Source organism: Musca vetustissima, unplaced genomic scaffold, assembly GCF_032173495.1.
Source record: "Musca vetustissima isolate MV318-11 ecotype Yass unplaced genomic scaffold, APGP_CSIRO_Mvet_v1 utg30831, whole genome shotgun sequence".
Taxonomy (NCBI): domain Eukaryota; kingdom Metazoa; phylum Arthropoda; class Insecta; order Diptera; family Muscidae; genus Musca; species Musca vetustissima.
In genome coordinates, this window is record NW_026873322.1 from 1,431 (window position 1) to 16,368 (window position 14,938).

Here is a 14,938-nt window from a genome sequence, read left to right on the forward strand (position 1 = left end):
TTTATGTATAACTCCCATATCAGAGTAGATACATCAATATAATTAGTATCAATTTAATGGCCAACCACTCCTCTCGGATATATTGCCAACTGTCATTTTTCACGCTAAAATCTGGGTCAATTTGAACCGCTGAGTATTAGCCGATTATCAATTCCTTAGTCGGTTCTCTTTCTCCGTGTAAAATTTCGTTGTGTTCGGTTCGTAATTTTAGCATCTAAAGCACCAGAAAAACAGACAAAAAAGTATTTGGTGTATTGCATCCCCTACATATTCATCGATCATTGCCAGAAACAATAGTGGTCTTCTTTGTCCAGAACCGGTCCTAAAGCAAAATTTCGTGACGAGCGGTCCATAGCTGTGTCCTGTAGCGTGTTTAGAAATTGTATAACGGACTGATGGACGGACACACATGCCTAGATCTACTAAGATAGTCGAGATCGCTACACTACAGGATAAATATTTTGAAAAATAATTTTTAAGAAACATTTGATTTTTATGTTCTTGAAAAAAAAATCCACGCATCTGTACGTCCTGGAAAATATTTCTGTAAAATTCAACGCTTATGTTGGCTCTTAAAAATATTTCTTTGAAAATATCTACGCTTCTGTAGGTCCTGGAAAATATTTCTTTAAATCATTTACGCTTTTGTTGTCCCGGAAAATATTTAATTAAAAACTCCACGCATCTGAAGAAAAATCTACAATACATTAGGTCCTGGAAAATATTTTTGTACAAATTAACGCTTGTGTTGATCCTTGATCAGATCTGAAGATCCTGGAAAATATTTCTTTAACAAGTCTTGTTAGGTTCTGGAAAATATTTCATTCAAGAAATCTTCTCTTCTGTAGGATTTTGAAGAAAATGTTTATAAAATATACACTTCTTTACGTTCTGCAAAAAATTTCTTACTGTCGATCTTAAAGAAGTTTACGCTTCTGTAGGTTCTGGAAAATATTTCTTTAAAAAATCTATTCTTCTGATGGTCCAGAAAAAATTTCTTTGAACAATCTACGATTTTGTATGCCTTGGAATATATTTCATTAAAAAATCTACACATCTATTGGTCCTGGAAAACACCAGCTAAATAAGTATGCTGGATTATGACACAACATTTGTTCCATAAGCTGAGCTTAAAAGTTCCAATTTGAAAAGCCATGTTCCGAAATGTTGTCTTCCACTTGATCTTTTCATCGTATTCGTGGCATCTCCCTTCTTTGTGAACCATCAATTGGCTCACTTTCTCAAATGCCTTTTGAGCTGGGACATCCTCATCCATTCTCACAACATGACCTAGCCAACGTTGCAGCGACTACGTTGGCTCAATACTTCAACGTGCTCATCAAGTCAAGAACTCATGCTTCAGACTATGTTGATATCAGACAAAAGATGGTACAACTCATGGTTCATTCTACGCCGATATTCACCGACGTCGCAGATCGGCCCAAAGACCTTCCGGACAATTTTTTTCTCAAACACTCCAAGAACTTCTTCATCTGCTTTCGCAAGTACTCATGCTATAGATCCACATAACAACACGGGTAGTATCAGCGTCTTGTAGGGAGCAAGTTTGGTCTGGCGAAAGGTGGCCTTGTTTCTTAACTGCTTACATACCAGAGTAGCATCTGTTGCCCATCACAATCCTTCTCCGAATTTCAAAACTGATGTCATTAGTTTTGTTTATGGCGGTACCAAGGTATATAAAATCGTTAACTACCTCGAAGCTGTAGTTCTCAAGTTCCACAGTTGGTCTGAGTCTACTGGACGTCTTGCGCGTTGATACCATTAGCTTGGTCTTCTCGCCGTTTACTGCCAGACCCACTTTGGCAGACTTCTTCTCAATTTGTTCAAAGGTGGCTGTTACCGCTCGCAATGTTCGACCCATTATATCGATGTCATCGGCGTAGGCGAGTAACATGTGTTGTTTGGTGTACAGAATGCCATTTCTGTTCAACTTTGCGTCTCGTATGACCTTTTCCAGCAAGATGTTAAAAAAAATCACACGACAAACTGTCACCTTGTCTGAATCCTTGTTCGGTATTGAAGGACTCCGTTAGGTCCTTTCCTACTTTAACTGCTGATCTTGGGCCACTTAAAGTTATCCTGCATAGCCGTATTAATTTTGCAGGCTTCAAAAACCTCTGAACGGATAGGGCTGTCGAATGCGGCTCTATAGTCGATAAATAGGTGGTATTGAAGGACTCCGATAGGTCCTTGCCGACTTTAACTGCTGACCTTGAGCCACTTAAAGTTAAAGTTAGCCGTATTAATTTTGCAGGCTTCAAAAACCTCTGAACGGATAGGGCTGTCGAATTCGGCTCTATGGTCGATAAATAGGTGGTATGTGTCGATGTGTTTTTCATGGGTCTTTTCCAGGATTTGGCACAGGGTGAAAATCTGGTCAATGGTGCATTTGCCGCATTTGTATGGTCCAATAATGTCATTGGCCATTGGCTTCAGTCGTTCACACAGCACCCTGGATAGTACTTTATATGCGATGGAAAGAAGGCTAATTCCTCTATAGTTGGCATATATCGTCTTATCTCCGTTTTTGTGCACGGGACACGGGATACTGAGGTTCCAATCATTGATAAATATTCTTTAAAATGCCACGCTTATGTTGGTCCTTTAAATATATTCTTTAAACAAATCTTGGAAAAATAGTATTTCAAAAAATCGAAGTTTATGTTGGTCCCTAAAAATATTTTTTAAATAATCTACGTTTATGTTGGTCCTTGGAAAAATAATTATTAAATAATCCAGGCTTATGTTGGTCCGTAAAAAATATTATTTTAAGAATTCTTGAAAAATATTCTTTAAAAATCTATGATTATTGATCTGTTGGTCCTTGAAAATCCACGCATTGGGCTGTTGGTCCTTGAAAAAACATTCTTTAAAACGCTTAAGTTGATCCCTAAAAATATTTTTTTTAATTCACGCTCATGCTAGTCATTAAAAAATATTCTTCAACACATCGGCGCTTATGTTGGTCCTTGAAAAAATGTCCTTAACAATAGACGCTTATGTTGATCCTTAAAAATATTTCTTTTAAAAAAAAACACGATTGATCTTCGAAAAATATGTATTAAAAACTCCGCGTAAATCGTAGTCCCTGAAATCGCCTTCTTTAAAAAGAAAAAAAGAAAAGTCTTTAGTATTCAATAACATCTACGATATGTAAAAATATTTTATTAAAAAGAGTTAAAATAATACTCGAATAAATATTCTTAAAAATCTATTCTAAAAATTTAATCTAAGTTGAAATAAATATTTAATGGAAGAAAATTCTATTATTACTATGGATCCACTTTTTTATTGTACAACTTCAAAAAAAAAAAAAAAAAATCTTTTTTGACATGCAATACCATATGTCGTGGCTCATAGCCAGCCAAAATTAAATGTAACAATTTTTCATTTTTTAAAGTTAATATTCAACTATTTTTGCATATTTCAATGTAACACCGAAACTTGCATACGATATGGAGGGTGATGAATAATGGCTCATTTCTGTAAAAGTAATTTGTAACTGTTTGATGGAAATATAGTTGAATATTTTATAGGGTGTGAAAAAATAACAATTAACAATTAATTATAAAAACCAGTGAGCGGAGCAGTATAGTCGGACTGGGCCGACCATATGAAACCCTACACAACTTCCACCAAACTATAATTTCTGCGGTTTTATACTCTAAGCCTGTGCAAAATTGACCGATTATAAGTCAACAGCTTCACGTTCTAACCCTGGCATATTGTCCAAATCTTGTTCTCCCGAGGTGAATATTCAACCCATATCACTTTGGTTGATTTGACCCACGGAATATTGTCCGACCGTCATCTAAACAGCCGTTGTAAGTAATTGTTCAGATCCCCTTCACCGTGCAAAATATGTGATGTTCTGCATATAATAATGACCTCTAGAGTGACTAGAAAATCTAAAAAAAATAAAGATTTCAGTTTGTTGCACCCTAAGCACCATCTCAAAATTATAGGCATCGTCATTGGCCATAACCGGAACTTTATGTAAAATTTCAAAGCGATCAGCGCCATATTTCCGCCCTCTAGTGGTGTAATAGTAGTACTAAACTATATCATGGCACATAAACACCTTCAAATAATTACGTATAACTCCCACATCCGAATACATTCAACCATATAATTGGTATCAATTTAAAGGTCAACCACGCCTCATAGATATACTATCAACTTCGCGGGTCTATGCCCTTCAGGAGTAATTATATTCGCCATAGAATACAAAATTTGTCATTTTTCACACAAAAGTCAGGGTCATTTGACCCGCCAAATATTGACCGATCTTTATGAAAACAGTCATGTTTATTCTTTGGCCCGATGTTCGCGATGTTTGGGCCATAATTGCGACCTCTGGAGCCTGTATAGTGTTTACAAATTATAATGGACAGACGGACGGACACACATGTCTAGATCGACTCAAGTAGTCGAGATATGACGATCGGTATACTTAAATGTGGGTCTAGGACCAATATTTCGCGGCGTTACAAACTTTTGGGGCTGCACAAAGCTATAATACCCTGACAACATAGTTGTGTAGGGTATAATAATAAAAAAAGAAAATAAAATAAATAAATAAAGAAATGATATCCAGAAATATAAATTTTGTCCCTTGCAGAATATATTTTATGATAAGACTTTTGTTGTGAGCTAAAAAGCTGAATGTAATATTCAAAAGCAATTTTGACACATTGTATCGAAGATAAATTATAATGGAAGATTATTTTTCATGGAAATGTTCTGACACGAATCTCCTAGCCACAGTTCACGATCACTTTCATTGGCTGGGTTCTATTGCATGCAAATAAGCTGCAAACACCATCACAAAAAATTATAAGGAAAGGAGTAAATTAAAACAAAATATTAAGGGTATATTTTCGCAAGGACCACCAAACCTATAAACGTGGACGATTTTTCAGCAAAGCCACTGTAAAACTAAAAGCGTAGGTTTTTTAAAAATATTTTTTCAAGGACCAACAGAAGCGTGGATTAACAAAATATTTTTTCAATGGTGGATCAAAAAAATATTGTTTTCAAGACCAAGAGTAGATGGAAGGATGGTTTTAAAAATATTAATTTTTAAGGACCAACAGAAGTGTGGATTTTGAAAAAAGGATTTTTCATGAACCAACTGAAGTAAAAATTAAAAAAAAAAATGTTTTCAAGGACCAACAGAAACGTGTTTTTTAATGATTTTTTCAAGGCCCAACTGATGTCAGATTAAAAAAAAATATATTGGTTTCAAAGGCCAACAAAAGTGTGAATTTAATTTTTTTCAAAGCCCAATAGGTTAAGGGTTTAACAGAATCGTGGTCCTTAATATGGCATGGAACTTGAATTTTCTAAATGCTCCGCAGTGTTTCAACAAGAACGTTTTCCAAAAGAAGAGGTATTCGTAACATTTACTTCAATGTCGGTGCTTGCAAAAAAGTCAGCAAAAATAAAATCAAATACCCAAAAGCGATCATGAAGATCCTACATAATCCGTGAACAAGAAAAAAAATAAAAAAAAACTAATGTGAAAAAATGGCGACTGCATAACAATGAACCGAACGAACAACAACATCATCGCCATCTAAAACACCATTCGAACAAAGAGACCCAAGATAACCCTCAACATTGGCTATAAACGTAACGTTTTGAAGACTTCAGTCACAAGTATCGTTGTATCACACATTTGAACAGATCGTGCAGCCCCATCACATCGGAACATACTTACATACCTACATACTTATATGGTGGTTGTATAATCCCCCACACTATGCGGTTGTTTGGAAGATACCATTGAATGCGCTCTCCCACGCCTTCAAAAGATGTTAACAGACGCAAGTAACAGAAAGACAGACAAAACACATGCCAGCCATTGCTGGCCGGCGGAATCCAAAATGAAGAAACCGAAAATGTCTTAACGTGCCAAAATAAAACACAAGGAAGAGTATTTCTGTTGGTTGTCTTCAGACCAAACCCCACCTCGATAACTGGGGGCATTAGAAGGTGGGGGAGTTTTGCGTTTGAAAAAAAAAACTATGAAGACAAAAAGAAAACGTCCAACCAAATACTGTAAAATAAATGGCTGTCAGCTAAAAAATAAAAACGAAAACAATGCACGAACAAAACGAATGGATCGATATCGGAATACATGACGTCGGTTGGTTGGAGGGTTAAAAATTAATGTACGAGGGATGTTCGACATTAAAAATCGATAGATTTTTAAACTACCATGGACTAACACAGGCGTGGATTTTTTAAAGAATATTTTTTCAGTGACTCCCATAGGCGTGGATTTTTTAAAGAATATTTTTTCAGTGACTCCCATAGGCGTGGATTTTTTAAAGAATATTTTTTCAGTGACTCCCATAGGCGTGGATTTTTTAAAGAATATTTTTTCAGTGACTCCCATAGGCGTGGATTTTTTAAAGGATATTTTTTCAGTGACTCCCATAGGCGTGGATTTTTTAAAGAATATTTTTTCAGTGACTCCCATAGGCGTGGATTTTTTAAAGAATATTTTTTCAGTGACTCCCATAGGCGTGGATTTTTTAAGGAATATTTTTTCAGTGACTCCCATAGGCGTGGATTTTTTAAAGAATATTTTTTCAGTGACTCCCATAGGCGTGGATTTTTTAAAGAATATTTTTTCTGTGACTCCCATAGGCGTGTTAAAGAATATTTTTCAAGGCATAGCCTTAGGCGTGGATTTTTTAAACATTATTTTTTAAAGGCATAGCCTTAGGCGTGGATTTTTTAAATTAATTTCCGCATGGATAATTTGTCACTAATCCTTTTTTGTCACTAATCCTTCCTTGTTATTCTTTTATTCCAGGCATTTCCTCCTTATCAAGTTGTGGCGATCCCGACCGCCTACCCGAGCTGCCACCCGGTGATGAACAGCGACTGCAACGTGCCGCTATGCATTTGCAACAAAAACTCATTCTACGAGAATGGCTGAAGGATCATCGGCTGCAGCATCACTATCAACGTCTCCTCAATGTCGAGGTTGCCTCCCTCGAAGATGTCTATTGGCTGGAAGATTCACGGGCCAGTAAAATTTTGGGAAAAGATTGGCAGGTATGGTCACAAGCCAGACAAAATCTACCCACATCGAAGGCCCAGTTGGATGCCCTGAAGGCCCAGTTGTGGTCCACCGTTGTTAAATCCAGTCAACATCAAGATGCCTGGACATGGGGTGGTATGCTGGTGGTCTCCGTCTCTGTGGCCGGCCTGGTCACTTTGGCTGCCATGACCCAACCATCCTTGGCCCCAGAGGCTCGCCACTCCTTACTGCAATACGTAACGGGAAAATATCTACTTCCGGCAAATTGTAAAGTCCAATGGGATTGGAAAGATCCGGCGGTGGTGGGTGGCACTATGTGCTTTGTTGTGCGGTTCTATCAACGCAACGGCCAGCCTTATCCCATCTGTGATACAGATCAATTTTTTGTTGAAGTTACCGAAGGTACCCGCAAGATGGTAACAATCAGTGAATTGGGTTCCCCGACGGATCCAAATAATGCCAATATTGCAAAGGTGAAATTTACAGTGCGCACAGCAGGGCAGTATAAAATATCGGTGATGATTGGTTCCAGCCATATTGCCGGATCGCCATTTACAAAGACCTTTATACCGGGTCCCATAGATGCCAGGCGTTCGAGATTTATAAGGCCGGCAAGTACGGTTATTTGTTGTGCCGGATCGCCGACCTTATTGCACATCGAACCGAGAGATGAGTTCGGCAATGCTTGCCAATTTGATCAGGGTGTGGATCCGGTTAAAGTAAGATATTCTGAAATGCCCCCCAAAAATTTGTGGTTATAAAATTTTAATTTTTTAAGGGCTACCACGTGGAAACCTATGACCTAAATGGCCAACCCTTGGAGAAGTTGCGAAATGCCATTGCCTTCACCTATGATAGGGTAAATGCTCGAGTTGCCGTTACCGCTTTGTTTCCCGAACCCATATGTCTTCGGGCCGTTATAAGTTATCTAGACCAAAAGTTACCCAATGGGGACTTTGATATTATAGTTTTAAGCAGTGAGTCCTCCAATCGATTATCGATCTTCCAAAGATTCTAATGTCCACCACCTTTCTCTTTCCAGGCAGCGACACCACATTGGTGCATAAAAATATCGCTTCACGCAAGCACAACATTTGCTATGAGGCCCGCCTCCTCAGTATATTTGGAGCGGCCAAATCCAAGCCACGCAAAGTTCTCTGTTCGGTGGGTCCGAAACAAGTGAGTTGTTGGGGAGCCTGCCCCCCTAATAATAATCCTCGATTTTTACTTCGAAATTTCATTGATCAAGAATTCTTTAATATTTCAGGTCACGATCAAAGAGATGATCTTGAAATTTATACCCAAACGGATTGCCACATTTCGATTGTGTCCCTCGACAAAGTTCCATTTTTTGCCACAACTGCCGACTCATGTCCATGGACCGATTTTCATAATAGATGATGGCGCCCAGCCGAAAATTGAATTGGCCTCTAGGGATCGTAATATTATTGCGGCCACGTTTACACATTTTTTACTGAAGAATATCGGAGGTTCGGAAACCTTTAAGGATAAACAGGATTTCTTTTATCACGAGGTTCGGAAATTCCATGCAAATTATTATCATGAGAAGTTGTCGTTGAAGGTGCAGCGAGATAAAATCCTGGAGAGTAGCATGAAGGCTACGAAGCATTTTTCGGTTTCCGATTGGTGTGGTAATTTTGAGGTTACCTTTCAGGGGGAGCAAGGTAAGTTCGAGAAAAACACAATATACCTTCTTAGAAGTCATATGTAAATAGCATGCGCTTGGTTATGCCTTGAAAATGAATTTTTAAAAAAATCTACGCCTTAGGCTATGACTTGAAAATGAATTTTTAAAAAAATCTACGCCTTAGGCTATGACTTGAAAATGAATTTTTAAAAAATCTACGCCTTAGGCTATGCCTTGAAAATGAATTTTTAAAAAATCTACGCCTTAGGCTATGCCTTGAAAATGAATTTTTAAAAAATCTACGCCTTAGGCTATGCCTTGAAAATGAATTTTTAAAAAATCTACGCCTTAGGCTATGCCTTGAAAATGAATTTTTAAAAAATCTACGCCTTAGGCAATGCCTTGAAAATGAATTTTTAAAAAATCTACGCCTTAGGCTATGCCTTGAAAATGAATTTTTAAAAAATCTACGCCTTAAGCTATGCCTTGAAAAAAATCTACGCCTTAGGCTATTCCTTGAAAATGAATTTTTGAAAAATCTACGCCTTAGGCTATGCCTTGAAAATGAATTTTTAAAAAATCTACGCCTTAGGCTATGCCTTGAAAATGAATTTTTAAAAAATCTACGCCTTAAGCATGCCTTGACAAAAATCTACGCCTTAGGCTATGCCTTGAAAATGAATTTTTAAAAAATCTACGCCTTAGGAAATCCTTGAAACATTTTCTTTAAAAAGTATACACCTTAGGAAGTCCTTGAAAATATTCTTTAAAAAATCTACGCCTTAGGAATTTGAAAAAAATCTACGGCTATGCCTTGAAAATGAATTTTTAAAAAATCTACGCCTTAGGCTATGCCTTGAAAATGAATTTTTAAAAAATCTACGCCTTAGGCTATGCCTTTAAAATGAATTTTTAAAAAATCTACGTCTTAGGCTATGCCTTGAAAATGAATTTTTAAAAAATCTACGCCTTAGGCTATGCCTTGAAAATGAATTTTTAATAAATCCACGCCTTAGGCTATGCCTTGAAGATGAATTTTTAATAAATCTACGCCTTAGGCTATGCCTTGAAAATGAATTTTTAATAAATCCACGCCTTAGGCTATGCCTTGAAGATGAATTTTTAATAAATCTACGCCTTAGGCAATGCCCTGAAAATGAATTTTTAAAAAATCTACGCCTTAGGCTATGCCTTGAAAAAAATCTACGCCTTAGGCTATGCCTTGAAAATGAATTTTTAAAAAATCTACGCCTTAGGCTATGCCTTGAAAATGAATTTTTAAAAAATCTACGCCTTAGGCTATGCCTTGAAAAAAATCTACGGCTATGCCTTGAAAATGAATTTTTAAAAAATCTACGCCTTAGGCTATGCCTTGAAAATGAATTTTTAAAAAATCTACGCCTTAGGCTATGCCTTTAAAATGAATTTTTAAAAAATCTACGTCTTGAAAATGAATTTTTAAAAAATCTACGCCTTAGGCTATGCCTTGAAAATGAATTTTTAATAAATCCACGCCTTAGGCTATGCCTTGAAGATGAATTTTTAATAAATCTACGCCTTAGGCTATGCCTTGAAAATGAATTTTTAATAAATCCACGCCTTAGGCTATGCCTTGAAGATGAATTTTTAATAAATCTACGCCTTAGGCAATGCCTTGAAAATGAATTTTTAAAAAATCTACGCCTTAGGCTATGCCTTGAAAATGAATTTTTAAAAAATCTACGCCTTAGGCTATGCCTTGAAAATGAATTTTTAAAAAATCTACGCCTTAGGCTATGCCTTGAAAATGAATTTTTAAAAAATCTACGCCTTAGGCTATGCCTTGAAAAAAATCTACGGCTATGCCTTGAAAATGAATTTTTAAAAAATCTACGCCTTAGGCTATGCCTTGAAAATGAATTTTTAAAAAATCTACGCCTTAGGCTATGCCTTTAAAATGAATTTTTAAAAAATCTACGTCTTAGGCTATGCCTTGAAAATGAATTTTTAATAAATCCACGCCTTAGGCTATGCCTTGAAGATGAATTTTTAATAAATCTACGCCTTAGGCTATGCCTTGAAAATGAATTTCTAATAAATCCACGCCTTAGGCTATGCCTTGAAGATGAATTTTTAATAAATCTACGCCTTAGGCAATGCCTTGAAAATGAATTTTTAAAAAATCTACGCCTTAGGCTATGCCTTGAAAATGAATTTTTAAAAAATCTACGCCTTAGGCTATGCCTTGAAAAAATCTACGCCTTAGGCTATGCCTTGAAAATGAATGCCTTGAAAATGAATTTTTAAAAAATCTACGCCTTAGGCTATGCCTTGAAAATGAATTTTTAAAAAATCTACGTCTTAGGCTATGCCTTGAAAATGCATTTTTAAAAAATCTACGCCTTAGGCTATGCCTTGAAAATGAATTGTTAATAAATCCACGCCTAAACCGTTTTCTCTTCCAGGTATCGATTGGGGTGGGTTACGCCGTGAATGGTTTGAACTTATTTGCAGTGCCTTGTTTGATCCACGTGGTGGCCTGTTCTGTACCTTCCACGATAAACGACAGGCCTTGGTCCATCCAAATCCTCATCGGCCACCCCACTTGAAATTAAAACATTTTGAATTTGCCGGAAAAATTGTGGGCAAATGTTTATACGAAAGTGCCTTGGGTGGTACATATCGGCAATTGGTAAGGGCCAGATTTACCAGATCTTTCCTGGCCCAGTTAATAGGTTTAAGAGTTCACTATAAGGTAAGTTCCGAACCAATTTTTGAAATTTAAAACTGTTATTAACAAAATTTTGTAAATTTTATTTTTAGTACTTCGAACAAGATGACCCGGATTTGTATTTATCAAAAATTAAATATATTTTGGATACAGATTTGGATGCAAGTGACTCGTTGGAATTATATTTCGTTGAGGATATCTATGATGCCAGTGGCCAGCTAAGCAAAACAATTGAGTTGGTACCGAATGGTTCGAAGGTGCGGGTTACAAATGCCACAAAAAATCAATATTTAGATGCGTTGGCCCAGCAAAGGCTATGTAATAGTGTTAAGGACGAAGTGGATAGTTTCCTGAAGGGTCTCAACGGTATTATACCGGATAATTTGTTAAGTATTTTCGATGAAAATGAATTGGAGGTAAGGCTTACACATCGGGCAAGAGAAAGTCTATTTAATTTAAAATCTCTTCCTAGCTTCTTATGTGCGGTACCGGCGAATATTCCATTGCCGATTTCAAGGCCCATCACATAGCGAATGGCAACTCTTCGGAGTTCCGCCGTGTCCTGGCCTGGTTTTGGGCTGGCATTAGCAATTTTAGTCAAACGGAAATGGCCCGTTTGTTGCAATTTACAACAGGCTGTTCCCAACTGCCACCCGGTGGGTTTCAAGAGCTTAATCCTCAATTTCAGATTACAGCTGCACCGACATTTGGTAATTTACCAACAGCTCATACGTGGTGAGTACTTAAAGGGTATAAAATTTAGAGAATGTTTTTGATACCCTAGACTAATGACTGTGGTTTAAAAAATGATTTAAAAAAATCCACGCCTATGACTGTATTCTAAAAAATAATTTAAACCAGTAAGGAAAGTAGTAAAGTCGGACGGGCCGACTATATGATACCCTTCACCACTATGGGTATATTAAACAGGACAATTAACATGAAATTGGATGAACTAAAATATGTGATATTTATCTAAATGTGAATCAACTTAGATCAATCTGTAAGCATGTCATTTGTTTGTTACAATGGGACAAATTTTGGGCCGTTATGTCTATACTTCTAGAAAACGCAACTACGTTATTCTATGATCAATTTTGTACGTTGTGCAAAATTCCATGTCAATCTAACAATCCCATTTGCACTGATTACTTAAAATCGGACGAAAATATATGTGGAGTCTATATCCAAATATGAACCGATTTCAACGAAACTTGTCACAGGTTGGGTTATACTAATTTCAGTACGTTTTGTTCCTATCATCCATATATTGGTTCCTTGGTGCATCAATTACTTAAAATCAATCGAAACTTGGCATAAAGCTCTCTAGGCTCAATTAGGTACGTTATGCCAAATTTCGTGCAAATCGAAAGATATATAGGGACTTTGGTGCATCATTTACCTTAAATCGGACGAAACTATATATGGGAGTTATATCTAAATCTGGACCGATTTTCACGAAACTTGGCAGACATCACTCTAGGCTCAATTAGGTACGTTATGCCAAATTTCGTGCAAATCGAAAGATATATAGGGACTTTGGTGCATCATTTACCTTAAATCGGACGAAACTATATATGGGAGTTATATCTAAATTTGGACCGATTTTCACGAAACTTGGCAGACATCACTCTAGGCTTCATTCTGTACGTTATGCCAAATTTCGTACAAATCGAAAGATATATACGGACTTTGGTGCACCATTTACATAAAATCGGACGAAACTATATATGGGACCTATATCTAAAACTAAACCGATTTTCACGAAACTTAGCAGACATCATTCTAGGCTTAATTCATTACGCTGTACCAAATTTCGTGCATATCGAAAGATATATAGCGACTTTGGTGCACCATTTACATAAAATCGGACGAAACTATATATGGGAGCTACATCTAAATCTGGACCGATTTTCTCGAAACTTGGCAGATATCATTCTAGGGTCAATTCAGTACGTTATGCCAATTTTCGTGCAAATCGAACGATATATAGGGAATTTCGTGCACCATTTACTTTAAATCGGACGAAACTATATATGCGAGCTATATCTAAATCTGGACCGATTTTCTCGAAACTTGGCAGATATCATTCTAGGGTCAATTCAGTACGTTATGCCAAGTTTCGTGCAAATCGAAAGATATATAGGGACTTTGGTGCACCATTTACATAAAATCGGACGAAACTATATATGGGAGCTATATCTAAATCTGGACCGATTTTCACGAAACTTGGCAGACATCATTCTAGACCTAAATGATTAGGCAGCTATATCTAAATCTGAACCGATTTTTCCCAATTTCAATAGGGTTCGTCCATGGGCCGAATAAGTGACATATGCCAAATTGCATCCAAATCGGATCATAAATGCGACCTGTACTTTGTTTACAATTTAACATCTACAGACGGACGGACAGACGGACGGACATGCATAAATCGACTCAGAAAGTGATTCTATGCATATTCTCAAAAGGAACCATGTGTCCATCTCGTTTCCTTTTGCCTGTTACAAACATAGTGATTCTATGCATATTCTCAAAAGGAACCATGTGTCCATCTCGTTTCCTTTTGCCTGTTACAAACATATGAACAAAGACATAATACCCTGTACCACAGTGTGGTGAAGGGTATAAAAAACACGCCTATGGCCTATATCGTAAATGGTGTGGGGTATTTTATAGTCGGTCCCGTCCTACTTTGACACTTTTCCTTACTGTTTTTATTTAATTATCTCTTCTTCTTTTTATTTTTACAGTTTCAATCAACTCTGCTTACCCGACTACGAAAGCTACGAACAATTTGAAAAGGCTTTACTATTGGCCATTAGTGAGGGTACCGAAGGTTTTGGCATGGTCTAAATAAAAATGGAATTTTTGGAATCTTCTCAGAGAGAAAAGGAGAGAGCCACAAAATGGAAAATGTATGCCACATGAAAAGATTAGTAATTTGTATATGAAAAAGTGTGTTCCTTAATAATAAGTTAGTTAAATGTAGTTGTAGTAGAAAAAAAAGACGAGGCATTTGATACGAGGTGGAGTTAATGTAAGGAATTCAATACCGGTTTTTATTTAAGAAAATATTTAAAAGTGGATATAAATTATGTATAAGAAGATGCGGATACCATGGTTTCCAATTGATAGAGAAAGTGTTGAACTCATAATTTTGGAAATTTTCTTCAAAAGTTCTGTGGGTTCTGACTACTAAAAACGGTAGATTTCAACTAATTCCGAATTCCTTACATTTACACACCCTCCCCACTATTTCAAATGTCATATTTTTGAAATACGTATGTTTGTATTGTATATCTTTCTGAATAAGAGAACGTGATTTATTTTTGTTGTTGTACTACTGCGGAATAATGCTCATGAAATCCACAAAATCGTAACATTTCATCAGCAATAATATCAAAAAGTGACGAACAAAAAAACCAAAGAAAAAAATTAAGCAATAAGTAGAAGAAAAAAAATCATTCATAACTAAAATCTTATACTAGTAGTGTTTTGT

At 36.5% G+C, this 14,938-nt stretch overlaps 1 protein-coding gene across 1 annotated transcript; it reads left to right on the top strand.

The window, feature by feature from the left end:
• Positions 1 to 6,847: 6,847 nt before the first annotated feature.
• Positions 6,848 to 14,292, top strand: LOC133324140 (apoptosis-resistant E3 ubiquitin protein ligase 1-like; the record flags this gene model as incomplete). Its single annotated transcript, XM_061533029.1, has 8 exons — positions 6,848 to 7,797; positions 7,857 to 8,055; positions 8,121 to 8,257; positions 8,346 to 8,763; positions 11,171 to 11,460; positions 11,529 to 11,852; positions 11,909 to 12,171; positions 14,190 to 14,292. Coding segments are annotated over 8 exons (2,684 nt in total), but the record flags the coding sequence as incomplete, so codon positions are not given.
• Between the last annotated feature and the right edge of the window lie 646 nt (positions 14,293 to 14,938).